At 41.4% G+C, this 13786-nt stretch overlaps 1 protein-coding gene across 1 annotated transcript in view; it reads right to left on the bottom strand.

Annotated features, from left to right (window-relative positions):
• Positions 1 to 12827, bottom strand: part of PRKCH (protein kinase C eta) — a 231493-nt gene extending 218666 nt beyond the window's left edge. The window contains exon 1 of the mRNA XM_077769001.1: positions 12081 to 12827. Within this exon, the coding sequence (XP_077625127.1) occupies positions 12081 to 12443 (363 nt within the window). The 5' untranslated portion in view covers positions 12444 to 12827. The remainder of the gene's footprint in view (positions 1 to 12080) is intronic.
• Between the last annotated feature and the right edge of the window lie 959 nt (positions 12828 to 13786).

Below are 13786 nucleotides of genomic sequence, written 5' to 3'. Positions count from 1 at the left end.
CTTTTAAGCATTTTCCTCCTTGTAAGGTGCAAGGGTGAAGCTTATATAAAATTGAAGGAACTCTGCAGAAGGCAGCACTTAATAAAAACACTGCTGATGAGTCCTCTATTAAGTGGTCTCTCTATAAAAAGTCCTATGTGCTTTGACAATGACTGCTATATTTTACCAAAATACACTAAAAAAAAAATCATGATAAATCACTCTGGATAGTACCATGATTTTCAGCAAAAATTTCCTATCTCATAAAGTTCTCTGACATAGCACTTAAACACTACGATAGCCAATACCCTTGGGCTCATTCCTCCATCTAATTAAAATGTCTGTTCTACAAGTGATTTATAGTATTTGTCATCACCTAAGGTGAATATATAGACTGGTGGCTACAGACATGTTGTGACTACAAAACACTAATTACCATACTAGTGAGAATGGCTTCTAGCAAAAGCTCAAACAGTGGGATTCTCAGGCTCTCTCTGACAACAAGTAACAGGGACATAACTTAGAACCATCCTATAGGACAGGGAGCCCATTAGTGTAAATCAAGAAAGATAACTGCATGGGTTGAAATGAGGACCCACTGTAATTCCCTAAGGCTGACTGTAAACCAGGGAACTAACACCAACATCGCGATCAAAGCTAAAAGTCATTTAGACATGAGCTGAATTCTGTTCAAGCCTGAGCAATCTAGATTTGGACCAATTAAATCCTTAGGAGTTATTAACTTTGAGAAAGCTAGTATCAAAGTTTTTGGCTGCTTAAAACCAAACCAGTCACCCCAAAAGAGATGAAATGATGTAACGGCCTAAACATGGAGGAGGCAGAGGCTTTACAGATGGAAGGGTCCTTTGAGACATTCTAGGGTAAACCTCTGTACGATCTAAACCAGGGAACTGAGACCCTGGTACACAGAGGCTTGCCTAAGGTCACAGCTGACAGATGATAAGCCACATCTTGAACCCAACTCTCCTGACTCCCATTACAACACCTCACTTATATACTGCTGGGACTTGTGGAATGAAATACAAAGAGGGCTTTTCTTTTTAATTGGGACGTTAATACAATACTGGTTTCCAGTTAAAGTTAACTCCTAATATTTATTTTTATATTTCAATATTTATATTTACTAACAAGCCAACTTCCTCTAAAATTTTAGGACACAAATATATAGATGTCAATAAATATTTAACTAACTATGAATCTAACTTAATGCATTTATAACTAAAAGAAAACATATCTAAATAAATCTAAAACACATCTACATATTTATGCTACGAGTGTGAATGTGTGTGTGTCACACATCATGTGAGCTAAGGCAACAGTAATGCTTTGGTTCCCACATTCTGAAAACAAAGGCTTGAGATACAGTAGTTGTCAAAAGCTCAAAAACCTCCAGACCCAAGCAGGCGATGCGTGAAGAGGGCCAGTTTTACAGGGAGTGGTAGGGTCTGGCAAACTGGGGGACCCCAGAGCTAACAACATAATATCTTCAGACTCAACATTAAGAACACCCCTGACAAATGAATTCATCTGCAGGTTTTTTTTTATTGTGCTGAACTAAATAATCCTCCTGCTTCAACATCTAGGATTCTTTTACTACCTGCACAAAGCCTAAGGTATTTACTGGTTCAGATAACGTGTTACTGTCTTCTGCCTTTGGGAGCCCAGTGTTCTTTCGGGTCAGGCCATCTGTTCTCAGGCATGGCAACTTTGTCACTTTCCAAAGATGGAAACACTTCTAATGGCTCAGGAACATTTACCTTTCAAAAGGGCACCTGTGATGTCTCTCTGGGAAAGCACTGTGGGGTCAAAAGTTCCTTTTCTTCTTTTGAGGAATGATATTTCACAGTCATTTCACTGAAGCGGGCCTGTGGCTAGCTGTGCAGGGGCTTTAAAATCGGCTGTTTTCCCTCCAGAAAAATGGCTCTAATGATTACCTCAAACCATGTGCTCACAGTATCTTAGTACTTTCTTTTTTCCTGTAATTTTTTGTTGCTGGTTTTCTCCTCCAATTTCTCTCCCCCTTGAAACTCCAGGGCCAATGAAGGAAGGGGCCATGTCTGTCTTGTCCACTTCCCATTCAAGGTAGAGCACAGTGCCCAGTACATACAAGCTCAATGGTAGATGAAGACTCACCTAGGGCTTAGCATTTCATTCAGACACATGTAACAGTCTGTTAGAGCACTAACAGGAGCAAGGGAGATAAATCCCAGTTAATCACCCATACTATTACACCCTGAACTCCTTCTGACCAATATCACACACTTCCATGTGAGCCCAGTCCATTCTTATAGCCATTCTTTCAGGCCATTCAGGGCAATGGAGATCTCAGGATACTGAGGGAACACTAAGGAGGAGAACCCAGACTTGGCATGTCAGGAAAAGTTTTCTGGGTAAGCGGTATCTATAGTGAGACCTGAGGCATAGGTGGGAATTAACAGGTGGCCCTTGAGGATGAAACATGTGACTAGAGCAGAGTGTGGGTTAGACAGAGGTGAGCGATAAGGCTCAAGAGGAAACCAAGGGCTGGATCATGGAGAGCTATACCATCTTAAAGATGCATGCTTTGGGGCGCCGGGGTGGCTCAGTTAAGCATCCGACTTCGCCTCAGGTCATGATATCACGGTTCGTGGGTTCGAGCCCCGCGTCAGGCTCTGTGCTCACAGCTAACTTAGAGCTTGGAGCCTGTTTCAGATTCTGTGTCTCCCTCTCTCTCTGACCCTCCCCTGCTCATGCTGTCTTTCTCTCTTAGAAATAAATAAAACATTAAAAAAAGTAAAAAGATGCATGCTTTACCCAAGAGCACGAGGGAACCACTGAAGGTATTAAGTAAAGGAATAACTATCAGTGTGGCAACTAACTCAAAACTCATTTGGATACAGCAACGTTAAGAGTGGAAAAGAGTGGTCGAGACACTGAGTTTCCACTCAGGCCTCAATTTTATCATATTCTAATAAAACAGAGCTAAGCAATTAACACAAAAAGAGAACCTCATCTAGTCAATTACTTCACAATACAGAAAAGAGACTGAAGAAAATCCAAGGCACCTCTCTGAGTAAATGCTACCCATCTCATAAAAATATACAGGACTTTTACTATCATAACGAATCAGCAATCTGAACACCTGCTAGATACCAAAAGAGTTACATAAGATGAAACGATTCATGCTCTGCCCACCAACCTCATTAACTCTCCAAGGTTGAATGCTTATTTCTTGCCTCGGCCACAAACTTAACATGTTAGGCTCGCAAATTACCAGTGAAAGAAATAACTTATTAACAGACTTAAAAACCACATTTTTTTAAAATGATGCAAAAGCAAGGAATTCTTCATACAGAGTTTTCAATCTATGACTGTGTTCAAAGGGCATAAAGAATCAACCATTATTTCAAGTATATACCGATGTATCATTAATTGATTTTAAAAAGGGACACTATAATAATTGTAAAAGTTGGTCACTACCCAATTACTTTTATTTCTTTCAGAAAGATGAATAAAGATGTTTGCAAAGTACTTATACTCGACTTGCTCCAAAATCACATTTAAGCAATTTATTCTTTTGACAAACGTCTAGCGCCTACTATATGGAACACGGCTCTAGGTGCTGGGCTTAGAACAGTGAATAAGAAAGGAAGAGTCTCTGCTCTCATGGTGTTTATACTCCAAAGGAGGAAGGTGTAATAAGTAAATTAACAGAACGGTCTCAGAGAGTGATGTGTATGATGAATGATGAAAAGATAATAATGTGGTCAGGAAAATGCCCTCTGTGGGGAGAAGGGACTTCTGCTAGAATCTGCGTGATGCGAAGCAGTGAGCTTCACTGCAGCAAAATTCTTACAATGAAACCAAAGACACGATACATCCAATACAATTCATGCACACTGGGACGAACCTCCTGAGAGAAGCTAAAATATGTTTTCCCCATCAACACTGTGAGCTAGTGTTGGACACTCCTGGCCATCTGGCTCGGAAAGAAATAATTGTTAGAATAAATAGTTGCACTGCAAAGGACAAAAGAGAATGAACCGCTAGGTAAGGAATCTGGAAGAATTTAAATGCTATCAATTCATACACCTGGATCCAGAAATCAGGGGAAAAGGTAAGCACCAATTGTCCAGAGGTAACCTGGCCGCTTCACCTGACAGGACTACCAAAAAGGTATCTCACTGAGAGAAGTTCAGAGAAAAGCAGCTTTCCAGTGCTGCAGGGAACATAATGTCTTCAGGAGGGGTGAACAAGGAAAACAGCTTCAGATCCCGCCAAGCAGGTCCTTCCTTCCTGAGGGGATGCCAAGGTCTTTCCATGACGCAGCCTCCGGCTCCTCCTGCCTTCCCCCATTTCCCCGTGTTCTGAAATAAGTATTATATGCTGGTACCCATTTGGACAGTCAGTGAATGAAGAGAAAAATCTATGAAAGAAGGAAATAAAGTTCTAATGTAGACAAACTTTCGGTTTTCAGAAATCCAAGAAATTGTGTAAAATCAGCCAGTTCCAGAAGAACCAGAAAAAAGAAACCAACAGTGAATTAGAAAACGAGACTACGTCCAAAAAACCAGAGCTATATTTAATGAATCTGTTATGCTTTTACTCTGATAAATGTTTTCTGCACTGAAGAGGCAATGTAGTTTTGAAGAATTAGCCTTGGCTCAAACCTAATTCAGTCACTTACTTAACATCTTCTCTGGTAAAATCCTCATTGTCTATTTCCCCCTACAGCTTTACTGAAGTATAAGTGTCATACAACAATATGCACATACTTGAAAATGAACTATTTGATAAGCTTGGACATAAGTGAATATAACTGTGAAACCATCACCACAATCAAAATAATACATATATTCATCTCCCTCAAGAATTTCCCTGTGCCTTTGTAGTCCATCTCTCATTTACCTCTATCCCCCATTCCCAAGCAACCGCTGACCCGCTTCCTATCACTACAAACTGGTTTTCATTTTCTAGAATTCTGCGTAAATGGAACCATACAGTATATACTCCTTTTCGTCGGGCATCTTTCACTCAATATAAATTATGTTGAGGTTCATCCATATTGTTGCATGTATGAATAACTCATCACTTTTTATTACTTAGCAGTATTCCATTGTATGGGTACACAATTCATTTGCCATTCACCTGTTCAACAGGCACATGAAAAGATGCTCAACATCACTAATCATGAGGGAAATGCAAATCAAAACCACAGTGAGGGGCGCCTGGGTGGCTCAGTTGGTTAGGCACCTGACTTCAGCTCAGGTCATGATCTCACAGTCCGTGGGTTCGAGCCCCGCATCAGGTTCTGTGCTGACAGCTCAGAGCCTGGAGCCTGTTTCAGATTCTGTGTCTCCCTCTCTCTCTGGCCCTCTCCCACTCATGCTCTGTCTCTGCCTCAAAAATAAATAAAAACAAAAAATTTTTTAAAAAATCTCTCAAATAGAATAACAGAGAGAATTTTAATAATACTAATATAATAAAATTCATAAAAAATCAAAAACAAAAAACAAAAAAAACACAATGAGATCTCTCACACCAGTCAGAATGTCTATTATCAAAAAGACAAGAAATAACAAATGTTGACAAGGATGTAGAGAAAAGGAAACCCTCATACACTGGTGATGGGAATATAAGTTGATGTGGCCACTCTGGAAAAGAGTATGGTGGCCCCTTAAAGAATTAAAAATAGAATTATCATATAAGCCAGTAATTCTACTACTGAATATTTACCCCCCAAAAATGAAGACACAAGAAAGATACAGGAATCACCATGTTCACTGTAGTATTATATACAATAGCAAAGATATGGAAGGAACCTAAGCATCCAATGACAGAGAAGATGCTGTGTATATACACACACACACACACAGAATATTACTCAGCCATGAAGAATGAAATCTTGCCATTCCCAACAACATGGACAGACCTAGAAGATATTATGCTAAGTGAAATAAGTCAAAGAAAGACAAATGTCATATGATTTCACTTATATGTGCAATCTAAAAACAAAATAACAAAACATTAATAAATATAGAGAACAAACTAGTGGTTACCAGAAGGGAAGAGGCGGCAGGGATGGGCAAAATAGGTGAAGAGGATTTAGGGGTACAAACTTCCAGTTATAAAATAAATAAGCCATGGGGATGAAAAGTACAGCATAGGGAATATAATAATACTGTAATAACTTCATGTGGAGATAGACGGTAACTACACTTACCATGGTGAATATTGCATTATGTATAGAATTGTCAAATCCCTATGTTCGACACTTGAAACTTATATAACATTGTAGGTCAACTACACTTCAATAAAAGAATTTTTTTAATTCAACTGTTGACATCTGAGGAGTGTCCAGTTTTATTACAAAATTAAGCAGTTATGAACATTCATGTATATTCTTTGTATAAATGATTTCTCATGGTAAATGCTTTAGATTAGCTAGGTCATGTGGTAGATATATGTTTAACACTTTAAGAGACTGCCAAACTGTTTTCCAATATGACTAAACCATTCCCCACAGTGGTGTATGAGAGTTCTAGCTGCTCCACTTCCTCACTAACACTTGGTATGGCTGGTCATTTTAATTCAGCCTTTCCAATGGGTTTTGGTTTTAATTTTGACTAATGACTAATGCTTTTGAGTATCTTCTAATGTGCTATTTTCTATGAAGGTGCCTATACAAATCTTTGTCCCATTTGTAAATTGGGTATTTTTCTCATTGAGTTATAAGAGTTCTTTTATATGTTTACATTACAAGTCCTTCTTCTGTTTTAACGTTGAAAATAGTTCCTATCTATGGCTTGTTTTTTTCACTTTCTTAAGTCTTTGAAAAGCAATAACTCTTAATTTTTATAAAGTCTGATTTTATTTTTTTAATGGTTTGTGCTTGGGGCGCCTGGGTAACTCAGTCAGTTAACCGTGTGACTTCGGCTCAGGTCATGATCTCACAGTTCGTGAGTTTGAGCCCCACATCAGGCTCTGTGTGGACAGCTCAGAGCCTGGAGCCTGCTTCAGATTGTGTCTCCTTCTCTCTCTCTCTGCCCTTCCATACCCATGCTCTGTCTCTGTCTCTCAAAAATGAATAAACATTAAAAAACTTAAATAATAATAATAATAGTTGGTGCTTTTTGTGTCCTATCTAAAAAATATTTGCTGAACCCAATGTCACTATGATTTTCTTCTGTGTTCTGATAAAAGTTCAACTTTATAACTTCTCTTACAGTTAAACTCCTATGCTGAGGTCTATGATTCATTTCGGGTTAATTTTTGTGTGTGGTGTTAGGTAAGGATCAATGCTCATATTTCTGCATTTCACTATTCAATTGTTCAAGTAACACCTCTGAAAAGATTATTTCCCCATTAAGTTGCCTTGACATCTCTGAAAAAAAAAAATCAACCAATCATGTATGGATGGATCTATTTCTAGACTCTCTTCTATTCCACAGATCTGTTGGATTCTCTTCACTCCAATACCACATTATCTTGATTATGGTAGCATTTACAGTAAGTCTTAAAATCAGTAAGTCCTCCCACTTGTTCGTTTTCAAAATTATTCTTAGGTGAGTCTAGGTCTTTTGCACATGCATATAAATTTTAAAATTGGTCTGTCAACTTCTACAACAAAGCTTGCTGAGATTTTGACTAGATATTGAACAATTTGGGAAGAATTGGGTCTTAATATTGAATCTCCCCACTCATGAACACAGTAACCCTCTCCATTAATTTAGATCTTTATTTCAGCAATATTTTATCATTTTCAGTGACCAAGTTTTGCATAACCTTTATCAAATTTACCCAATTTTATTTAGTTCTGATGCTCTTAAAAATGGTAGTTTTTCTATTTCAGTTTTCAGTTGCCCACTAATTGTATATAGATGTACAACTGACACTTGTATATTGGTTTAGATCCTGCCACTCAGCTACACTCACTTGTTAGATCTAGTAGCCCTTGTAGAGATGCCTTAGAATTTTCTACAAGCAGTCATACAGAAGTAAAACACATGGCCAACCTGTCATGCTTATGCATAACTGTTTAAGAATACCTCTTAAAAGAGGTTTTTAAGAATTATTTGAAAGATTCATTTACCAAGGTGTGATCTCAGTGAGTGCAGCTTATATTTACTCAGTAACACTCTCTGTAAATAAAGACAGTTTTACTTCTTCCTTTGTGATCTGTATTTTTTTTAAATTGCCTAATGCACTGAATGGGACCTCCAACATACTGTTGAACAGAAGTGATAAGACTAGATATCCTTGCCATTTCTGATCTTAGAGGAATATCATTCATTCTTTCACCATTAAGATGTTACCTATAGGTTTTTCACAGATGTCCTTCATCAGGCTGAGTAAGTCCTATTCTATTACTAATTTGTTGAGAGTTTTTAATCATAAATGGATACTTAATCTTGTCAAACACCTTTTCTATATTTATTAAAGTGATCATACCAATCTCCTCTTTTATTCTGTTACTATGAAGAATTGCACTGATTTTTAAACATTTAATCCATCTTGCAGTCCTGATAATAAACCCCATTTGGTCATGATGTACTACCCATTTGCTACATTGTTGGATTTGATTTGCTAAAATTTAAGAATTCTTATATCTATGTTCATGAGGGGCATTGGTCTGTACTTTTATTTTCTTATAATGTTTTCATCAGGTTTTGGTATAAGGGTCATAGAATGAGTTGGGATGTTTCCTTCTCTATTTTTTTTTAAATGGTTATTTATTTTGAGAGAAAAAGAGAGCAAGTATGCATGGGAAAAGGGAAAAAAGAAAGGTAGAGAGAAACCCAAGCAGGCTCCATGCTATCAGCACAGAGCCCCACATGGGGCTTAACCCCACAAACCGTGAGATCATGACCAGAGCCAAACTCAAGAGTCAGTCACTTAACCAACTGAGCCCCACAAGGTGCTCCTCTTCTCTATTTTCTGAAATAGGTTGTGTAGAGTTGGCACTACTTCTTTCTTAAATATATGACAGAATTTACTAGAAAATCCGTCTTAAGACCTTGAGTCTGCATTGTGGATAGTTTTTAACAACAAATTCAATTACTTTAATAAACATAAAGATATTCAAGCTATTTGAATGAGCATAGGTAGTTTGTATCTTTCAAGAAATTTATTTCACCTAAATTATGGAATTATTAACATAAAATTATAATATAATTTTTTTAACATCTGTAGGATCTATAGTGATGTTCTCTCTTTCCTAATATTGGTAATTTTGTCTTTTTTCTTGATCATTCTGGCTTGAGGTTTATTAATTTTATTATTTTCCCCCCAAAGAACCAGCTCTCTGTATCACTGATTTTTCTCTATTGTTTCTCTTTACTTCACTGACTTCTCTTTACCATTTCCTTCATTCTGCTTACTTTTGGTTCAACTTGCTCTTATTTTTTAGTTTCAGGTGGAAACTTAGGTCTTTGAGATCTTTTCTAATGTAACTATTTAACCCTGTGAATTTCTGTTTAAGAATTTCTTTAACTGTATCCCACCTACCTCCTTGGGTTTTTACATAGATTAAATGAAATATGTATAGTCAGTCAGGTAAGAAATATTTGATAACCTAATCCATGTCAGGTCAGGCGCTGTGCTTAGTACTAAGAGTACACCACGTTAAAATAAATCTAATCTCTTGTTTCATCAAGCTTAGAAGGTGATATTGACAAAATAGGTACAAAAATAAATCTTGTTGATTTTCTTGATACTGAGAAAGTACATTAAGCCAGAATGCATAACTTTTTTGTTTTATTCTAATGATAAACATTCTGTTTTTGTCTCTCTACTCATGAACTAGCAAAAACTAAGTCAGTAGGTTTTCTTTTTTAAAGTTCAGCAATTTGTAATCATGAATTTATTGTAGAGTAAAACCAAATAATCTGCTTGTACATGTCTGAATAAATAACACATTGCAATTTAATACACTAAAGATAAATAAGTATTTCTGTAATGTTAAACCTGAAAACCACCTTTAGATCTATAAAGGATCATTCAAAAAACAAGCCTTCCATACATTCCCAATATTTTCCTAACAAGAGTCTTCTTAAAATTTAAGGAAACACTCTGCCCTTCTATCTATCCTATCCTCAGTTTTAAAATACCCAGGACATTTTACAAAAATCCTCTGTCCCTCTCCCTTATTGACTAAAAACGCATGACAAATCACTGGTTTCAAGGTCTTTTGAATGTTGACTGATCCTACCAAACATTCATGTTTTCAAAAACACCACCAGTGTGTTAAACATCACAGTATAATTCAGACCATTATCGATATAGATTTACATTTAAATCTTTGTTCATCCAGTAGGACTATAAGCAGCTCTACATACCCTACCCTGTAAGGTAACCTACCATATGCTTCTTCCAGTCCTCATCTCTTGGTCTTCATTTCAGCCACAGGTTCTCAACCTTAACTGCACACTGGAATCACCTGGGAGCCTGAAAGTACTAACACTGAGGTCCCGCAGCCAGAGATTCTTAGAGTATTTAAAAGTGGGGATTTTCAACAGCTTCCCATGTGAGTCAATGCGCAGACCAGGGATAAGAAGGACCAGTCTAGGGTCTCTAGAAGAAGTCATGCTTCTAATAGCCATTGGCCAGTCTGTACCACTATACTTCAGAACCTAGTTCCTCTAGAGCTTTCCCAACCTAACTCCTAATCAAACACTAATTCAGTAATTCCATTTGGATTCCTAGGCTCACCTATGTCTACCCAGAAAGTCACAGGATAAAATGTAAGTCTCTCTATTTTAGCCATTCCTCTCCAATCCACTTCTAAATTTCATGAAGTTCAGCTGAAATTAACCCCAGATAATTTAACGATAAGGTTAAACAGTCATCATGTTTTCCTCCATTAAAACTATTAAAAGATAGTTCTACAAACCATCTGTAATTTTAGAGTATATGGTAAAATTACCAGTTCCTCAAAGTATAAATATCGAAATGAGTCTTCATTACTATCCATCTGATTCTACCACGTGTTAATTTCGAAGAGGTTTTCAATACTGATTCACATTCTGGGCTCAAAACTGACAACCTCCAGAAGAACTTAAACCATTAAACTTCTGAGAATCTTCAAACAGCTTACTCCATTTTGCCAAACCAGACCACTTCATTATAATTATCATTTCATCACGTAAAAGTGAGAAGGAGAACACCTGTATCACAAAGACAGTACGAGGAATAAGACACAAAAGCATTTTAGCACTGAGTAAAGTGCTAACAGAAATTGATCAGTCGCAGCAGAAGCTCTGCCTCATGGGAACTATGTGAAAAGAAGTGGCAAGTAGGCAGTTGTGGGTAATTACTGGCCATTACACAGAAACACCAGCAGGTGAGGCGAGGAGAACCTGGGGTGGTCCACAAACTACTAAGGGGTTCTCAAAGCTCCCAGACGAATAGGAACAGAAACGCACTACAAGACCCGCACTGCTCAGGCTACTGGAGTTACTTGCAAACACATGTAACCTCATCTCCTTGGAAAACTGCTCAACAATAAAACTTCGCCAACGTGCAGACCCAGGAACTCCGATCCCTGCGTGTAGGTTATGTACCCATGGGATGTAATGGATCTGCATGCCGAAACACGTGTGCACGTCTGAGCAGCTGAACCAACATGTATCCATAAACATTATGAATAATACTTGAGAGAATGTATGGCTTTCTCCTAAGAAGCGCTTTAAGCACGTTACCCAAATCAAGTCGCTTTCATATCACATCTTCTCGCCTTTCCTTAGTATGACCCGCGTGCGAAGAGTCGGGGCACCCTACCCAAAGTCTGAGCGTTGTGGGGGAGGGGAGTGGTGAGGAGGGTGGCTGCCTCCACCCCAACTTCCCGTTAGCCCAAGCTGCCATCCCAAGTGGGGACCGTGTCCAGCCTGGCTTCCTGGAGACACAACGTGAGCCCTCACACACCCACCGCGGTCGCGTCACCAGTGCCACGGCCACCGGGGCGAGGACCAAATCCGAAGGGAATTCCCTCCGTCGCCGAGCTCTGCAACAGGATGGGCAAGCGGGACCCGGGAGAGTTTTGAAAAGCGAAGGGGGATAAGAGAGTCAAGTGGACACAACCGGGAGGGATCACAGTCACTCACCCAGCCCTCGAAGGTGTCCGAAGCGCCGGCCGTGCGCAGCAGCTCTTGGAACTGCAGGGTGCAGTTGGCCACGAAGTGGTCGTAGCCCAGGGGCGTCTCGTGGAAGACGGCCAGTTCGAGGTGGCCGCCGTCCGTGACGTTGGCGCAGAACTCCTCATTGTACGTGGGTTTGTTGGTCTTCTGTTTGGTGCTCGTCTGACCCACGCGCACCTGGTCCACGCTCACCGTCAGGTAGGGGTCCAGCAGCTGGTAGCCCTTCTTGAAAAGCGAGTGGCGCAGGGACCAGCGGGTGGGCTGCAGCCCCACCGCCTCGCCGATGCGGACCCTCAAGTAACCATTGAACTTCATGTTGCCGGACGTCATGCTGGCGCCGCTGCCCCGGCCCGGGGGCGCCGCGCTGGCTCCCAGCGGGGGAGTCTGGAGCCCCTGCTCAGGCCAGCCCTCCCGGCAGCCGCAGGAGTGGAGGCAGCTCCTGGGAAAAGCAGCGGCCAAGCCCCTTTCGACTGGCCATTCTGCCTCCTCCGCGGGACCTTCCCCTCCCCTCCTTCCCTCGCCCCCTCCCTCGCGAGGTGGAAAGGAGGGGAGCCCGGAGCCGAGCTCTCGGCGAGCCGGGGGAGTCCGAGCGTCCGTCTCGAGCGCGCGGCGCTTCCCGGGGGCTCGCACAGGACTCGCCCCTTCTGCAGGGCCGGGAAGCTCCTCTCCCTGGAGAGCCGGAGCGACCCGTCCGGTTAGCTCCAGCCCCGAGCGTCTCTTACCCCCGCCTCCTCCTGCCCCCGCCTTCGCGGGCTCACGCTCTCCCCCCCTCGGCGAGCTTCAAACCAGGAAGCAGCTGCCGCCGCATCCCCGGCGGGAGGCTCGGGCCGCCAGGNTCTGGCAGAGCCCTGTGGGCTAGATGTTCCCCCAGGTTCAGGCGGAAAAGCAAAGGGCTCGAGGCCTAGCGCGCGCCAACACCTGAGGCCTGGGAGTCAAGGCCCGGGAGTGCTGGAAGGCGGGAGGAAGCGCAAGAGTAGGGAACCTGCGCTCCAGGAGTCGCCGGCACCTCCTTACCACCTGAGGAGCTGGGCGGGCGAGCCTACCATGCCGTCTGGGAGAGGCCCTGGCCAGAGGCGGGCGCACGGTGGGGAGGTTCCTTTTCCTGATCGCTCCTGGGATGGCTCATCCAGGGTTCAGCTCGGGCCCATCCTGTTTGTGCGCCTTTCCTGCAGAGAGTAATTACACGGTTGTTTTTTGTTGTTGTTGTGTTTAATAGGGTGGTAGTAATGATGGAAATCCTGTCCGCCTCCTTCCTCGGAGAGGTGTGTCTTGTTGCACAAAGAGCAGGAAAGGTCGGTTCTGAAGACAGACATGGCCGAGATGCACAATGTCTCTTTCTCTGCGGGTGCTTCCTGGTCTACCCAGCTCAGCATTGCAACGGCAGAAGATGTTCACACCCAAACAGTGTCCCTGACACGTGTGCGCAAAAGAAACTGCCTCTTCGAGGAACATTCCAGTTTGTTGCTGTGTTTGAGTGGGCAGCCTTTTGTTCTTCCCACCCGTGGCTCCAGCAATTTTTGGGCCCTTGGGAGAACCTTTCCGTCTCTTCTGCTCCACCGCAAAGTGTACTCGCTGAGTACAGCCTCAACCAATTTGTCTCGCATAAAGCCTAGGCGATTTTAAGAAAATTACATTCCATTTGGCTGTTCTGGTTCCTTTGAGAGCAAGTGAGT

The sequence above is a fragment of the Crocuta crocuta genome, unplaced genomic scaffold (genome assembly GCF_008692635.1).
Source record: "Crocuta crocuta isolate KB4526 unplaced genomic scaffold, BGI_CrCroc_1.0 scaffold10, whole genome shotgun sequence".
Classification (NCBI taxonomy): domain Eukaryota; kingdom Metazoa; phylum Chordata; class Mammalia; order Carnivora; family Hyaenidae; genus Crocuta; species Crocuta crocuta.
This window is presented reverse-complemented; position numbering and strand designations above follow the sequence as displayed.